This window comes from Vidua chalybeata, chromosome 1, assembly GCF_026979565.1.
Source record: "Vidua chalybeata isolate OUT-0048 chromosome 1, bVidCha1 merged haplotype, whole genome shotgun sequence".
NCBI classification, from domain to species: Eukaryota; Metazoa; Chordata; class Aves; order Passeriformes; family Viduidae; genus Vidua; species Vidua chalybeata.
Genome location: NC_071530.1, coordinates 54,994,745 through 55,013,173, shown reverse-complemented (window position 1 = coordinate 55,013,173; position 18,429 = coordinate 54,994,745). Strand labels below are relative to the sequence as shown.

At 36.3% G+C, this 18,429-nt stretch overlaps 1 protein-coding gene across 1 annotated transcript in view; it reads left to right on the top strand.

Annotated features, from left to right (window-relative positions):
• The first annotated feature begins 7,077 nt into the window (after positions 1-7,077).
• Positions 7,078-18,429, top strand: part of POU6F2 (POU class 6 homeobox 2) — a 316,654-nt gene continuing 305,302 nt past the window's right edge. The window contains exon 1 of the mRNA XM_053947281.1: positions 7,078-7,182. Coding sequence (XP_053803256.1) covers positions 7,078-7,182 — 105 coding nt within the window. The remainder of the gene's footprint in view (positions 7,183-18,429) is intronic.

Genomic DNA, 18,429 nt, shown 5'->3' with positions numbered 1-18,429 from the left:
TAGTCTCCCTGGTGAGCCCCTGGATCTGGCTCATTCCCTCTATGTATCAGAGGGTCTTTGTGGAGCAGGTTACTAGCTGCTGCCTCTGCCTGTTTGGACCAGGGCCTATGGGATAGTGCCCTGTTGATGAGGGCATGGGCCAGGGTCAGCCCAGCTTCTGGCCTGTGTCAGGGTCAGCAGCAGATCCTGGCTTGCCTGCCTTCAATAAGCAGCAGGCACTTGCTGCTCCCTGGCAGTGTCCTTGCATAACTTCATCCTCAAGCATTTTGCAATTGAGGTATTTCCTAAGCTAAAGGGTGTCGAAGTATTCATCAACCCACCAGCTGATTGCCCTCCATGAACTTATCCTGCCTCACCATGTAAGCTTCTGGTTAACATACAGCCAAACTGTAGATGACAAACTGATCCTCAGCAGATGAAAGAGCATAAAAGTCTGGCAAAGAGTCATAAACATCTTAAAGGAAAAATTATGAACAAAACTTAAATATAGGTTTTTCTATTGACTGCATTTATAATAAATGTCATCACTTATTAACTTTCCCCTGTGAATAAGCAAATAGCACAATTTACTGATAAATGAAACAAACTCAGGAACAATTAGTACATGGCGGCTCTTTCAGTAGCTCAAATCTAACACATTTTCTCTCCTGATCCTGTGTAATATACAGCAGAATGTAAAGTCTGTAACCAAATTTTGTGAACTGACAATCAGAAGATCAAACATTTCTCACTGAGACATGTCCTATTGTAATGCCAGGAAGTACATCTCTGTATATAGTGTACCTATTTGATACAGGAAATATTCAAACATCATATACAGCGCTTGGAGCAAGAGAAGCACAGGTATACCTGTACATAATTTTATTTGGGCCTTTTTATTTTTTTCCATGAGAGAGAGGCATCTACTTAGGAGCTGGGAATCTGATGCATATGTAGTGTGTAGGAAATGTGTGCTTTCACTGGCACTACACACCCCTTCTGTTGCATCCAATGCCACTCATTTTCTTGTCTCTTATGACTCTGTCACTTCATTGTGTTGTGTTGAAGTGGAAGTAGGACCTATGCAAGATGAGCAATTTACAGCTCAAGTAAATGAAAGCAAATATATCAGTGAACAAGAAGTTAATCATCATCACACACACTGCTTTTCCCTGTTGGTCTGTGTGCTGGTTTAAAACCCAGCAAGAAAATTAAACCCGCTCAAGCTGCCCCCTTTTCCCCATCCTATTCCAACACTGGAGAAAACACTAGGAGACATTTTAAGATGAAATCACAATTTACTGAAAAATCACAATAGCCACAACAATATTAATAAAAGAGTGTACTCAGCTGGGCTCCACTCTATGCCACCACTGCTCTCTCCCTTTTCTTTTTCTTGTAGCTGCATCTCAGGCTTGATGGTGCTGTCCTTCAGCACCAAACCAGAAAACCCGCCACTCAGAGGAACAGGAAAGGGACTACAGAAAGGTGGCAGAAAGGGGCCAGTTCTGCCAGGCTGACCCTGTAACCTGCACATCCTCTCCCTTGAGCTCAGTGAAAGACGACAATCCTTCCATTTCTGGCCCTGGCTTCCTCCTGCTGAAACCACGCCCTTGCCATGATGTGGGTGGTATGGAAATAAACACTGCTAGAAGCTCCACCCCTTTGCTCTATAACCATGACAGTGTGGTAAGAGCATTACTGCTCTGAAGAGTAACATAGTTTTTGAAATGACTCATTAATAAATACCTATCACTCAATGAACAGAAAAATATGCCTTATTTTTTATGTTTCTGATGTCTTTGATATGTTCTATAGCCTGCCAAAGATTTTGGAAAAGTATTGGGAAAAGATTATTCCATTCACAGTAAGAATCCTCTTTTTTCATTCAGATTTCTTATTTGCCTCACTTGAATGATGTTAGTTCACCCAAATATGGTCTGTTCTTCACAAGGTGTAAATCTCCATTATTGGATATGCTATACCCACATGGTGATAATCTCCATTATTATCCATAGTATATCAAATAAGGAGAGGTCTTAAAAAGCCCATTGTACCAGATACTGCAGAAGACACCATGAGACATGAAGAATGTGGTTTTATTAGAATGCTGGAGTTGGGAATTTACCTGGGAAGTATATTCTTAAACCTTACCCAGTCAATATCACCCTTTCTTGCTAATCCCTCCTCCCTCTCAACATGTTTTTCCTCCACAATTCCATTTCACCTGAGAAGTGTGAGTCATCTGATTAATTAGATTCCATCATCATTGGTGTGATCACCTCCCATCACTTAGTGTAGGAGTAGAGGGGGAAGGTGCTGTCTCTTCATTATGTGGCTTACTATGGAGAAAGAATCCCATTCCCATTTCCTAGATTTGTCATTTTATATAAATTCCATTTGAATCAGAAAACTGAAAGATCTGTTGAACATTTGTCCTTCCTGAAACACAAAAATAAGTTTGCAATCAAACCAGCTTCTTAGATCTAGAAGGAAAGGGGGAGAATTTATTTCTACCTTCCCAAAGATACAGCAAGTCCCTTTTCTCTAAAATAACAAAAAAAAAAAAGAACGTTTTTTGCCGATGTTTTCTTTAGAGAGTGAAGGAAAAGCATTGAGGGAAAGCTGTTCCACTGGCTGTACAGAAAGGAGTATGATGTAGATTATGCTTTGTTCTAGCAATTTAGGCACAGAAACATCTTTTCCTGAATTTCTTTTACATGATACAGGAACAGAAGGAAGTGTCATTCTTGAAGTGAGTGAGTATGTGCCAGTAGCTTGGTTTTTGAAAAATGGAGCTCTAGGGCAGTGGGAGGAAACCTAGAAATTATACATAAATGAATCTGGAGGAGGAGAAATTAAAAGTGTCAGCGGTTTTCTTAATAGCAGAATTCCCTCTGAAATATAAAAGTAATTGGCCAAAATGGGCTTGCAGAGGCAGGAACTCTAATCCATTACCGTCTCTTAATCAAAACAATTATTTTGGAATTAGCAAAATACAGCAGATGCTTACTCATACAGAAATCTCACTCACATATCCATGAAAATCAAGATGCAAAATGCCATATAGTGTCTGTTTGTAAGAGATGGATAGAAAGAGTGAGAGAGGGAGGAAGAATCATTGACAGTTTAGAATTAGATTTGTTAATTTTTGAAGAGGGCAAGACTGGGTCTTGTATGTTTAAGCAGTGAGCAAAGGGCCTGTAGCGTGCAGTACAACAGCTTGCTCTGACAGTGCCCTGCATCTGTCACTCGAGAAAAGGGGAAAAAGAGTCCCTCTAGTGTACCAATGCTGTAAGCAGGAGTGTCTTGCTCAGTTCACTAAATCTGCTGTAAGTTCTGCTATGGCATGTAATCAAGTGCCTAAAGGTATTTTAGTAACCCCCTGGGCTCTGTTGATCACAAGGTTTCTAGTTCATGAAGGAAAGAACAATAGACAATCATAAAAAATGAACATTTTAAAATGACCATGTGTTTTAACACATTTTTCCTATCAAGTAATTGGGTTTTGTATTGTTGTATGATTCCAAATGCTAGGTTTTGCTACCCAGGAAAAATATATTCTCCTGGTAGACAGGAGAGAAATTATTTTATACAGTAATACTGTTTTCACAAGTTCTTAGCTGTGTATCTGTGAGATAAAATCAATCACATTATTATATTCAAAATGCCTTTTTCTTTTATTATTGTTTCAATTAAATAGGGAAAGTCTACTGCAGTTAAAGGTATTCAGTGTTATACTTTCCCTGGCTGCCAGAAATCCAGTGTGCAACTCAAACACAGGCATTTTACCACTTTGAACTTGCACTGTCAAATATTAAATGATAAATCAGCCTCCTCCCTGTATAAGCACTCTCTCAATGATTTTAGGTACTGCAATGCAAACCTGGCAAACCTGCAAACCTTCGTGACAGGTGCTGAAGGGGCATGCATGTAGGAAGGCATAGCTGCCGTAGATAGCTGTGACTCCATAACTATTTTCCTCTCAGGTATGCTGAAGGAGGGCCATGGATAAAAAGTTTCAAGGGAGACCAGAAGGTCTCTGTTGGAGATACAGCACAGCTGGTTGGTAAGCAGTATTTGTCATTCTGTCTTTCAATAATTTTCCTCAAGATGTTCATGTTAGAGCAAACCTGGCAAGTCAAGTTCCCCTTTGCACCCTGCTCTCCATCTGAGTCTGCCCTGTGGCAGATTAGGCACTATCTTGCTCCCTCACCTTTTTGACTGCTGACAGGAGAGCTAAATCACCTTTCCAGCAGCAAAGGAAGTGTGTGTTTTCAGGGGAGGGAGTGAGTAAGGGGAGTGGGAGATATGAGGGAGATAATTCCTCAGAGTAAGTAAAAATACAAAATAGGACCAACATCTTTCAGGAGATGGCCAGTGGAAGGCCTGAAGGATGAGAAGCAAAGATGAAACAGTGCTCAGGACCAGTTGTGCAGCTCCTACAGACATGATAAGGTAGATTTGGCTGAGGGAAAAGGTCTCCAGCTCTTCAGAGGAATAGCAGCTCCAGCTGTAGCAGAGGAGGCTCTTGAAGCTGTTCAGATTAACAATGATGCTGTAATTTATGCAGAGGCATTAGCTGTAGGGATGTTGTTTTATATTTTAGATAGTAGACTGGCATTTCCTGGAAGTGTAGGTTAATTACAGGAAGAAGAGAGGTAGCATATATCTCACTTTGGGAGGAGGGAGCTCTTGCAGCTCTGCCGGTGTTGTGTACAAGCCACTGGTTGGTTTATTGGTGTGTAAGGGTGCAGGAGACATGTGTGCATACAACACTGTGCTTATTTGAATTCTGCAACAAATGTCTAATAAAAACCTGTTCAGTTCTAATTGCCAGGTTTCATTACTTAAATGAGTTAAAGGAATTTGAAAAAAAAGTGTTTGTGCATACCCACTGCAGAAAGGCTTCTCCTGAAGAAAAACTGTAAAATAGACATCCTTAACTTTCCTTTCAAATTCATGTACAGTATTTGATTTTAGTGTGTCTGTTTTCCTGGAGACAGCTGAGGCAATCTCCTCTACTCACTTGCCCACTATCCAGTTGTACTTTGAATTGCTTGTGATGATATGGGTGTTGATTATGGCCTTCACAATACTGCCTGGTTTTTCCATAGAATTGTCCTGGAGGACAAATTCTCAGCTGACCAGAAGGCAGCCCAAAGGTTCAGTGTATTTTCTTTCATGACTAAGAAGCAGATAAGATTTCAGCTCAAATTTGTATCACATTTTATTTATGTTTATAAATGAAATGCATAGCAGATGTTGGAAACAACATTTCAAGTACTTCTTCCTCCTCCTCCCAGAGGCAATGTTTTATTGTTAATATTGTATATCTTTCTAAATAGGATTGATTTGAAAAATTTGTTATGCTAAAATATTTTGTTGTCCTAGGAACACTTCTGGGTCCCCATGCATCTATCTACATGTGAATTGTTCTTATTTCTAATTTTTAAAATATGTATCAAAATTTTTCTTAACATTAAAAAAATAATTGTATTATAAAAACTCAAGGAATGCAATGTATGCTGGATATTCCCTGCCTTATCTCACTCCCTCAACATACATTTAATTTATTCTATACTTCCATGTACATACATACACATATACACACATACACATACATATGCACATAAACATGGGCTCCATCACATTCCAAACACTTCTCAACTGGATGTTGAATCTTGAAATTCTGTGGTAGAGACTGGCAAGTGCCTACAATTAGAATATTGTTGATATTCTCACATTTAATTGACCATAAAAGCTAAGATCAATATTTTCAATGCCTTTAAAAATGAAATAATAATGTCAAAATATTGCCAGGAAATTATTGAAATGAAAAGGGTGTGTTAGGTTAAGCATAGAGACTACACTGGGTTTTTTTCTGCATTTTTGCTTCTGACATCCTTTGGAAAGAGTGTTTTTTGCACTAGTAACTGAAATGCAATTTGAGGAGGACAAAAAGATGTACTAATATTTATATGAAGCTGTAATGCAGCAAAAAGTATATGGGCTGTTATTCTACTATATTGACAGAGGACTGTATTGATCTTCAAAGGGTTAAAGTGCTACGAGGTTACATTAATGTCACCCTTCAGCAATCACTGGCCAATAACGTATCAGCAATCAGTGCTGCAGCATGTCATTCAGGACACTCAGTTTTTGGAGACAAGTGGCTGATATATTTTGACAAGAATAAAAAATAGTCTCGGAAATTCTTGCAAATCTTAACTCAGAGGGGAGATACATGAAACAAACTGCTTCCATTTGAAAAAAATGGTAATGTTTCCCTTCCTAAGTAACAACATTTTATGTCAGTTCAGTGGAGCAGTGAATGAACCAAAATTCTCCTAACCTTCAAAATGGAAAGGATTCTGTAAGTAGGATTTACATAGTCTGAATATTTAATATTTTGAGTGCTCATCACAGCTGACATAAACTAATACTTAAATATATATTTCCAGTAAAGAAAACATTTGACTTCTGCTGGAGTAAAGCAGTGAGATGTTTTGACTTGTGAGTACAGACGCAGATTTCTAGCCCCTGCTTCTTTTTTTCCTGTTAGAAATTTTTTTCTATTGAGTTCTCATAATCTCTGCAAATCCAAAGATAGCAACACAAGCCACTTCACTTTGACACAAAAGAAACTTAAAGAAAAAAAAAAAAAGAACTCAAAAAGCCATAAAGTAGAAGTATAAAGGGGGGGGGGGAACAAAATTAGAGGCTGCAAGAGGACAAAGGGTTAAAGTTCTGACCATTGTCTGCATATATAAAATCATATCACCTTATCTGAAAAGTTCAGGCTCTAAAGAAAACACTCCATTTAAAATACCTTTTAGGTATATTAAATCTTTAGGCTGAAGATTACAGCAAGTGTTTTCTCTTTGGTGAGTAGCTGTTTGTCTCACTTTATTTACTTGGTATTAGGTATTTGTCAATGTCATTTCATATCTGCAGAAAATTCATACGTTCTATGGAGGTATGTATGTGTGTGAGAGTGCTGAAGGTCACATGACTATTTCAGCCTATTTGGTGGAGCAGCTTGACTTTTTTCCCTTGCTTTTGGTGATGGTTGTGAGTGCAGAAGTTGATTGACAGATGCATGCCAGAAACCCCCATTCTCCTTTTCAAAGACTACATATGATGGATTGCGATCTTTCAGCTCAGCAGGACACAGGGACCATGCAAGCTGTAATTGGTCAGGTATGGAGTCAGCCATTTCTCAACTCCCCTTTTATTTTTTTTTTCCACAAGGGTCTAACCATATGATTCACATAATTCATATTTACAGTACCGTCTTTCTATCTGTATCTTCAGTGAGTGTGGTACTGAAAGTGAGAAAGGCAAAAGAAACACAATAATCTTGCCAGGGAATCACTAGAAAAAACAAAATTACCATCCTTTTCTTCTAATAAACCCCATTTCAGTCTGAGGTTTACCAAATAAAAGTATTTATTAATTTGCTGTTTTATTTTGTTTAAATATGCTGAAGTAGAAGAACTGAGGAGTGAAAATGTTATGTTTGCTGAGGAGTTGCTTTCTGTTTGTAATGCTGTTCATTATTTTTATATTGACTGTATTCCTGTACTAAATGCTGTGGTTTTTATTTTTTATTTTAATTTTTTATTTTTATCTTTTTCTTCTTATACTTCTAATCCAGATAATGTGTGATTGAGCCTGGTAAATGTAGTAGTCTTTGCTACTGCAGAGGGGCAGCCTGCAAATTAAACACTGCCACAATCTGAAAGGTCCAGGTGGTCTGCTCGTGCTTCCTAATGCAATCCAGCACAACAGCTTTAATAAACAGCTCTATTTAGTTCTCCCTCCCTGTATCCAGGGAAGTGAACTGGGGCTGCTGTGATGAAATGCCAGAAGAATATCTCTCAAAGGCCTCACAAGCTGATTTTTAGAGCTTTTCCATTTTGTCGTCTTTGTCTTCCAAATGGGTCAGTGAGTCCTTCTCTTTCTGTTTTGTGATTTCTGATAAGTCTGTAGTTTTTATATGTGTGATTTAACCATGCTGTTTTGAGCTTTAGCCAGAAGAGAGAAAAATCATTGTCTTTTCATTTGCTTCAAATAATAACCTGAAGTGGGGAAAGAAATTATTTTGTTCCGATGAACAGGGAGGGCTGTTTTCCTGTGAAAGCAGTCAGAGTCAGATGAGGGTGCCTGTTTTCCTTTTTCTAACAAAATTTTAAGTGCTCAACACTTTTTCATTAACCACTGACTTGTAAATCATTCTCTGGTAAAGGGTATTTTTTGAACTCTCAAAAGTTTGTGGTTTTTTGCATATGTTTCCAGTATAGTGAACGCATGCTGCTGAGATGATGACATAGTATTTTTTTTCTGTATGTTGATATAATGGTAGAAAAATATGCATTCTATACATTGTCTTCATCTAAATTATGGCACTGAAGTCCCTCAAAGCACATGGTTTATTAATACCATCGTACATTGTAATGCATTTTTGGGCGGAAAATGTCAAACATGTAATGCCATGTTTACCACAGACTTTTATTGCTTTAAATATTTTAAAAATAGAAGATACATTTTTTATTAAAAATCCTCCAAATATTCACAGCTTTCTATTAGGCTAGCTTATACCTAAAAAGTGGGGCATGCTTGCCAGTACTACATTGTGCAAAAAGATGTATTTTAGACTGTGTTAATTACTTTTTTGTTTAACTTGTTCAGTCTTACGGAAATATATTTAATGATTCTAAGGCAGATACGATGGCAAGGTTTTGAGCAAATGCACTTGGCAGAAAATGTACCCTGAAATCTTTATAAATCTAAATTTTGTTTTCACATGTAAGAAAGTGTAAGTTAGCTGTTTTATTTTTAAGGCTTGCCAACTCTCAAAAAGTGGTTTTGAGGCTGGAAATGTTAGAAGGATTTTTTTTTTCCTGTATGTAACATTCCATATTTCATTAATTAAAAAAAGTTCAGTGAATGTCTGGAAAAATGTTTATATCATATGTTTGTGTATTTCATTTCCTAAAATTAATAGCAAGAGCATGTACTTAAAAGAAAAATAAATGTAGGTATTTTAGGTGACTAACTTCTGTGGGTTTTCTGTGTTAGACTTTATTGATGTTATTTTTCTGAAACTTACTGTCTTAAGTGCTGCAAACATTGTTTTCAGATCAGCATGTGTGCATATTTACATTTCATATATGTAAGCGTGAACATCAAAATGTGTTCATAAATCCACAAAATTTTCAAGTATGTTTTTGTTTTGATTAATTGTCCAGTGTTTGGTTGTTATTAGCTATGTGTTATGATAGAATAAAAAGTTCAATTTTTTTTTCTGATAAAAAATTATGCATTTTCTGGTTATATAATAAAGGAGTTAGTTAAAATGTGGGAATCTCAGGGCAATCAGTATAATTACCATACTTTGCTGAAAATAGACATAGACTTTCTGTAAGTACTTTAAGAGAAAATAACTATCAAAAGGCAAGCCCTATGGCAGAAAATATTTCCATATTTTAAGTCTCTATTTTGTATTGATAAATAGTTAAGGTTTGCATATTTAGTAGTTGCATAGTTTTAGAAAAGACATTTATTTCCTGACACTATTAGAAAAAGTTCTTAAAAGTCTTTGTTAACTTTCAAACCTCCAAACTCAAAAGATTGGAAAAATGTTTATAATTTGGCTTTTTTATATCAGCATTGTATTTTTTTTCCTGCTATGATAATTATTATTTTTTTACTAATTCTGCAGATGTAGCTCTAAATTCAGTCTTGTTTACTGCTAATGGAATGTGAACTCACCTAATTAAAAATCCAAACTGTACATGTATAGCTGATGCAATGGAGATCAGACACACTAGCAGTTTTTTTGTAGTTCAAGCATTAGTCTGTGTATGACACAAATGGAATAGCAGGAGCATACTGATTTAAAAGCATTTTCAACACCAAGTTCTTGTTCATAATTAAATGCATTTTTTACTTAAAAAAAAAAAAAAAATCTGGATTTCATCTGTCTTTAATCACCAGTCCACAGTGATTCCCACTGGTGATGGCAATGGTGTGCAGAGTGCTAAAACCTGACCATTACCCAGCACCTGGGTGTACTGGGTCCAGGGTGCAGAATTGCTTGTGAGCCTTCCCTCTGGATTTTTCCTCCCCCCAGCAAGCAATAAAACAGCCAAATACTCTGAAGAACAACCTCCTTGCCTTGTGTGTCAAGATCTAGAAGCTCATTGCTCATTGTGATTTTGATTCATAACTGGAGTGCTTGGCATGAAACCCTGATCCCTGCCAGCAATAGTCTGTAGCATCCTTCCTTGTGTATGCCAAACCGCAATATCCATTATTTCTTCAATTGCATTTTGCTCTTATAGAAATGATTAGCTGGATTTTTATGCCATATTTCCTATATATCCTGAGCCCATCTGAATGAGCAGGCAATTAAATGTGTCATCTAATTATTCCAATGACGTTGTAATTTGTCTGCCTTGTATGCTTTCTAAAACCTCTACTATACCTTTTTCTTCTTCTTTTTTATCTCTATCTTTTTTTTTTTTTTTTTCCCTCAGACCTGAGCTTGTGAGTGACAGGTTAGTTTATCAGCATTACAGCTCTCCTGTTTTTGTCTCATCTCATGCAGACTGGTCACTGTGTCCAATCACCCTTCTGGCTCTGTTGTCCCCAGGGGAGCCCAGGCCAGCGTGCCATCTTGATCCACTGGCCTGAGGGCCCAGGCTGGCTGCACATTTCTGTGTTCACTGGTTCTTGCAAATATAGTAAAGTGGGAAAGGGGAGGGGAGCAGCTTAAATTAGATCTCTGTATATTGAGAGGAAGCAAATTAGGTAACATTCTTCTTCAAATAAGCATGTGTTTGCAGTTATTACTGCTATGTTTGAATTCTCTTTCTACAAGTTTAGCATGTTTATTTCTGTATTTCAGTGGTATCCTCCATATGATCTCACCATGTAGTAAATGCTATTTATGCAAGGGTAAACATGCTCTTTTCCCACAGTGAGTTCTATGAAGCCCAGTTTATGAATCTAATACATTGCTGCAACCAGTGTGGGTCTTTCTGTTCTGTTTCATTTTGTTGCCACTTAAAAAAATTTTTTTGGTATTATTCCTCATGATTAACCACAATAGAACGTGTTTCAGAAAAGCTATTCCTTTTGTAATTTTTGGTCACTTTTCAGAAGTTTAATATGTTGTCAATGTTGTTTCTATAATGCAGACTAATATGTATCCAGGAGTTTAATTTTTACCAAATGAAGATCAGATCTATAATGTTATTTTGTCTTGAGCAATCTCTACAAGATTTTTCCTATAGCAGTAGAGAAGTTCTTTTTCTCTTGGAATATGTTTCCAGCTCTAATCTAATATAAAGGATTGCCTAAAATGTATACAAACAGAAAATAACCATATGTAAAATTGTGACCCACTTTTGTAAGACAGCAAGGAATTGTGCCATTTTGTCTGCAGTCTGGGACAAATCCTGTTCTTTCAAGTAAGAATTAGACCCATCACTGCAAGAATGACTACTTGCATAAGTAAGGCCAGACTACGTGTCCCCTTGGCTGCTCACTGTATATCCAGAACAAACATTGTAGTCCTTTACAGTCACCAGCAGAGGTTTTCTGCAGTTCAGGACTGTGAGGGAGAGACTTATAGACAGGTACACATTGACTGTTTTTTTCAGTAGTAGAGAGACAATGTAAGCAGTAAGAAATATGTTTGGAAAACTTCAAAATCATACTTTTTAATATTTATGAACAAGCTTGTACTCTGATAATGAAGCATTCCATCTTTGCGGAAACCCACTGTTGTATACACTCTCTAGAATATTGTGTCCCTAAGAATTATTATTGTAAGGAGATGCAGGAATGTGGCTGTAATATTTTACAGTATAAATATTTGTTGTAGAGGACTTTGGATCTTGTTAATTTAATATATGTAAATTCTTTGGTCCTATGCCTGGATTCCAGCAAAAGAATGCATTTTTCTGTTGACTTCTGTTTTTACAGCAGAAAAGATGAATTTTTATAATTTTGATTCATACTTAAAAAGATTTTTCTTCTTTTCACACCGAAATTGGATTTTAATTGAAATCGGCTTTTTAAAAACATCTTTAGTAGTTTTCTCTTATTTTCTCTTTTCTGTTCTGTACTACTATGCGGTTTCATCTGTGGGTCAGGCCAGCCAATTAAGAGGTCAAATCTTAAAAAAGCTGTGATTTGTACTCTGTGTATATTCACTTTATTCTAATTGTAAGAGAAAAATGAAGTATGTCAGATGACCTTTAAATTGCTGGACAAGTGACACTCCTCCAGTGATGTAGATTATTATCTTTTGGCAATGCATTTACATTCGAGTACCTCTGTTATGTTTCCTAGATTCTAGACTGATAAAATAAATATCAGTCTGGCCCACTTTTGTGTGTACAGTGCATAGAAGTGACTTCTGAGCCTCTTATCAGTCGGGCCCACTTTTGTGTGTACAGTACATAGAAGTGACTGCTGAGTGACCTGTAGCTGTAACAAGAGTTTTATTTTTCTTCTCTGATCTTAACTGCAACTCAAATGGAAGAAAATAAAAGGACAATCAAAGAGAAATTGTATACAGCACTTTCAACATTAGATGAAGATATGGTGAAATAGTCTCTTTTTCTGTGATTTTCATTGTTCAGCAACATTAGTAATGTAGTTTTTCATTCTGAAATTCTAAAGATGGAAGAACCTCAGATCAGGCAATTTTGGATATGTGCATGTTTATCTCTCACTAAACTTAACTAGACTTAAGCATGTACTTAAAAGTTGGTCAGCAAATCACTTAAGCCCTTAAGAAGTCTGCAATTGCTAAAGCTTCAAGTGCACAGAATGATGCTGAATTCAATGGAACACCTCATATATATAACAATTGGCAGGATCCTGTCCAACAAGCCTATTGTGTTACTGCTAATAAATATTAAAAAGTCTAGCTTAAATGCTAACTAAATAATTGTTATGCAAACTGTTTTAGAATTAGAACTGGCTATTAGGAACAAAGATATTAACCCAAGGGTCTTGAGCACTAACTTTTTGAGGATATCAGGGCTACAGGTAAACAGACCATCACTTCAGGGGTTTTGTTTCAATGTTGGCTTCAAAACCTCTGTGATGTGTAGTACTTTCTCTTCAAAAGAGAAATATATAGTTGATGTTTGCTGCTGATTCTCTGTTGACTAGTAGTGCTGTTCTATAGTAGTGCCTTATCTAACTGTTACATCAAAAGAAAAATTTGAAGATCAAGGGATTGTTCAAAATTTCTAGCCATTCTTAAAAGAGGTAGTGGGAGAAAGCTTCATAAAAAGAAGGTTGGGGGGAGAAAGAGGGGATACAACAATCTTTATTTTAAACAATCTTTACATGGCAAACTATATAAATTAAATTTTCTTAAGCTGTTTAAAATATATTTTGTAGTTACTGATAAGCCTGTTTTTTCTATCTATATTTGTATATGCCGTATCTCCGACAAACTTGTACTCACATGAGTAATAGCAATTGATACTGTTTAATGACTTAAAGTTGAATAAATCATTTTCAGAGATGAGTGCCTCATAAATTCATCTTGCTCTCTGCTGTAGATGTACAGCTGTCCCATGTCCTTTGCACATGTGAATGAGGATTTACAGGGCAGAATTCTGATAGTTGTTCTTGTCAAAACACGTAGGTCTTGTCTTGGCGGGCTTTTCTGTGCCACCTTACTCTAAAAGAAATCCAGTAATTTGACAAGCAGTGCTACAAAATCACACTTGAAAGAGTAATTTTTGACCCTGTGATATTTCCAGTGAGTGGTATCTTAACTTCTTGCTAAATATGGCCTATTCCCAAAGGTGGCTTATTCCAGGATGGGGTTCTGAATCCACAAATGTGGAAGGGCATTGTAAAGGGAAATAGGACCTTAAGCAAAAGAAAAAAAAAAAGTTAAAATGGAACTTAGTGCTATTTCAGTTGTTAATTCCATGGAGTAGCTTTTCTTTTGTAAGTTGCTACCATTTTCAGGGATCTTGGACTCACGTATGTTTGGAAGACACAATCCAGCTATGGAACGGCATTTCCAAAAAGGAAATATTACAGACACAAGTAAAGGACAAAAGTGTTTTTTAGCTACCCCCTGCTATAGAAACAAGCTTCAAGAAATAAAATAACAGAACATGAGTTTTTTGCAAGCAAATTAGTGAAAGTCATGTTAATAGTATTACACAACTGATATTCAGATATATTGTGATACTTCTGTACCAGAATGTTGTACTTTTCACTAAACTGTCTAACTGCTTTTTCACTTAAAAATCCAACTTAGGGAGCTTTAACACAGTTTTTACTTGAACTTTTCTTATGTCTCAAGTGCAATGAAGTTTTACTGGAATAAAAAGCTTTAGCCCATTCCTGGAAGACATCCTTTTTTGGGGGGAAGATAAATAGCTAAATATAGATTTGCAGCATAGACTAAGATAACAGTATCAATGACTAGAATGTTTCTATCCTTTCTTCAAGCTTATAAATTAAAATCACATTGTCTCCCATCAGTGGCAAACTAGCATCCGCTTTAATTTTTCATAGTATATCATATTAAAGGCTGTCATTGTTTTGGAGTTTTTTAATTATAACAATGGAGAAATGTGCCTGACTATTACTGAATCTGCCTTTAAAAATAAAAAAAAAAAAATAAATAAATAAAAAAAACCAAAATAAAACCACCTAAAGATGCAAATAATTCTGATAATGGTTAAGTCTGGAATTTCCAAGACACTGTCACTGGATCTATAACCTTTGCTACTAGAACTAGATGCTGCCAAGTGCTGAATGTGTCTGGAGTCCTGGACCTCCCCCTGGCTTTGTTAGTAGGACACTGTTCCAATGAAATAAAATAATCTGGAATAATGAAGAATTGTGCTGCTATAGGAAACCAACAGTTATTGGAAGATTGCTGGCCATTAAATCTTACCTGCTCTTTGCTGCACTCATCCCTTTCTGTGTACAAAATGTGCTTCACATTTTTCAAATGGATTATACAAAGCAGAAATAATATCTGATTTGTATAATTCTAATCTTTTGGAAGAAAGGTTAAAAGTTGTGGGAAATGTAAAAGTGGCTTCTAATGTGGAAGGATGAAGCAGAAAATATCAAACTCATTTTGCTTAGTGTCAGTCATGATGATTTATCATTATAGTCAGGGCAAACTATAGTCTTGGAGCAGAAACAATTTTGTCCATTAAAAGGGGAAAAAAACAACTCCAAAACCCAGAATGTTCCAGTTTGATTCTTATGTCCTTAGGGTTGCAATATTGAATTCAGAATCGGGGAAGCTTAATCTTGCAGCCAGATTTGACAAGATGCTGGTCAAGCAATAGGCAGAAGTGATGGTTTGTGTGCTGTAATGCCCATGGTGGGAAATAAAGAAAGATAACAAGATTTTTCCAGAAGTCTGTGTGCAGTATTCGCCACCTGCTCCAGCTTGTCACCAAAGTAGGCAAGAAAACTTTTGTGCGCAAGTTGGTGAGCAATGCTTACCGTTTCATAGCCTGACAGATGACAAATTTGGAGTGCTCTAAAACAGCATGCGAAGGGTTCACAATAGCTCTGAACAAAGCTGTTTGTTTGTTTTGCTGCTATTGCTTATTTAAAGGGTGATCATGGAACCATTTGAGCACATCCATAAGTATCCCCACAACTTATTGGGAAAGCTCACATGAGCAGCACATTTGTGCATTAGACAATGTAACGCGAAAGGCTTGGATTTCCTCTTGTTGCAAGAGGATATAGACATGCACTGCTGGAAAAAAATAAGCCAGTTCTTTATCTCCACTCAGTCAATCCTGGGGAGTAGAAATCCGTGTGTGTGTGTGTGTGTGTGTGTTTGTGTGTATTGGGGTGCATAGCCAAAAACCTGGAGGCAGAAACTAAATTTGGCAGGTGTTTGGAAAATGAGAGCTAAATTTTGAATAGTCAAACAACAACACAAAAGAAGCTGAAGATTGGAATTTCTTCCCTTAAATATATTGCTTTCAGTTTATTTTTGAAGTTCATGCTGGATTTTAGCAAGAAGAGAAATTTAGGGTTGCCCCCTGATTAGGGATTTAGAGTGACTCTGTAATGAATTTTAACCCAAGAGGCACTGTGGATATTCAGCAAACCTTTGTTCTACTCTGCTCATGTCCTTATGCTAGACCCATCACTGTAGTTATTAGATCTCAAAGATTACATTCTTTGATCTAGTGCTTTCTAAATCCTTAAACCACGGTTTATTTATTTAAAAGGTTATATCCAGCATTGGATTGGATTGTAAAGTATCCTTTGACTCTCATGAAGGACACAGAAGAAACAGATGCTTCTGAGGGCGTATTTCCTTCTGATCATGAAGTACCACAGCATTTTATTGAATTAAGAACTGCACAAAGATCTGTGCTTTTAATCTGGTCAGCATGTTGAGAATTTTTTTAGCTCTATGGTATCATGATGTCATTCATTTCTGATACAACAAACATTAAGGTATATAGGTGAATTTCAGTTACACTTTTAATTTTAAAAAATGCTGCAAAGTAGCCTCATATTTCCCTAAGAATATAAATAAAAGCACACTAAACTTCAAACAGATGTTTTACATGAGCATGTTCAGGATGGGTTCTTGGAAGTCTCTTTTCTATCTGATATTATTCAGGACTCATCAGAAGTAAATCTGTGGAGCTAAACAGAGTTATATTTGGACAAACAAGATCACCAGCAGCCTCTAAGTTTCGTCTGTCAAATTCAGAAGGCCTTACATGAGAAAATTTACCAGTGTAGTCTACAATGTTTGAATAATTAGTGATTCCTAAGACAACCAGAAAGAAGGCACAGAAAGGAAAAGAGAGAACACTAAAATTAAACCCAGTGTGCTCCATCCCGACTGATATAAATTGTATTCTCTCCAAATTGATCTTTTTTATTTTTTTCCTAATCAATCCTGCAAGACAAATGGTAAAAAAAAATTATGTATTTTCCCCGAATTTTGGAAAAACAAGACTGAAATTGGCATCTGAAAATAAAAATTTCACTTAAAAATGGTGTTTCTTTTTCATTTTTATAATGCTTGTGTTTGGTTATTTATCTTTTTCGAGAAGTTCAAGCACTGGAGATAGTAGCCTAATACTACTTTATACTGGGATCTCTTTATACCATCTGGAAATACAAAACAGCTGTAAAGTGGGTTGTAAGAGTAATTTATTTATGTGTACTTTGAAGTTCTTCTGTATTTCCATGAATGGTAGAAACCCACCTTGAGCTAAGTAGGGATAGAGTCCAAATAAATGGATTAGAATTTCCATTTTTTTCAGATGGAAATGAAAAAGGGATAGGCAGAAATCAGACTGGAGGAAAAGAGGAAGGAGAAAGCCTTATTTAGTTACAAACAGATATCCATTAACAGACAAGGTGAAAGATCCAAATCCTGTTTTATTGGTCTCCATCTATATCTTTGCTGGCAGTAATGAAAATATGAAAGGGAGGGAAGAGAGCACTACTCAAACCATAGTAGTCAGAGCTGGTTTCTCAATCAATTTCGTTTTAAAATGAGTATGCTTAAAACAAAAGGCTTAATCTAGTTTTCTCTTTTTTCTTTTTTCTTTTTTTTTTTTTTTTTTTTTACCCTGTGGGCTGCAGTGGTGCTTGCTGTGACTTTTGACAAAGGTCTGTCTTTCCAGAGCATTATTGAGTTAGTATACCTGGATTAGTGAAAAAGAAAACAAGTTAAATTCATAGAAATTAACATAAATTAAATTCCCTCTTTCTATACTTTCTATTGGAAGTTGCATTTTTCAAGTCAAAGGGTGAATAAAAGAAGCAAAGAGAAAAAAGCAAAGCAAAGAATGACAGTTATGCTAATGAGGAATACCTTAAAATTAGTCAGATATGGGAAAAATATTAAAATAGCAATTTTGGTGTTGACAAAAGAGTTTCCTTTGACATTTTAGGGAGCTTCCTACTCCGTTTTATTTCATAATCCCTTTTAAATGGGAACATAGGAGGCTTAAGTGATTCTGTGAAGTGGTGAGATATTTCTCTTTGTTTCCCCATTTTTTGAGAGCCCAAGGGAAAAATATTGGCAGAACTTGTAGAACCTTCTATAATTGAAGTAGCCCAGTATTTCCTATTTTAGGACCTTTGCTGCTGCTCTTAGTATCTCCACCTGGTTGCTAACTCTTCCTAAATACTTTTAAAGGCAATTTCTGCTAAAATACTTCAGTGGTTCCCAACAAAGATAGGGAAATACAGGGTATTGTTGCCCATTTTAAAAATACATCATAATTAAGAGCAAAACTCTGTATGTGGTGAGAAATAGGAGCATTGGGCTTGACATGTCTCTTCAGGTATTCTGAGACAAACCATGCTTGATTATATTCCAAGCCTTTGAGAAATGTAGTTGGCAGATGTTTACTTTGGAACTCAAAATAGCTACATCCC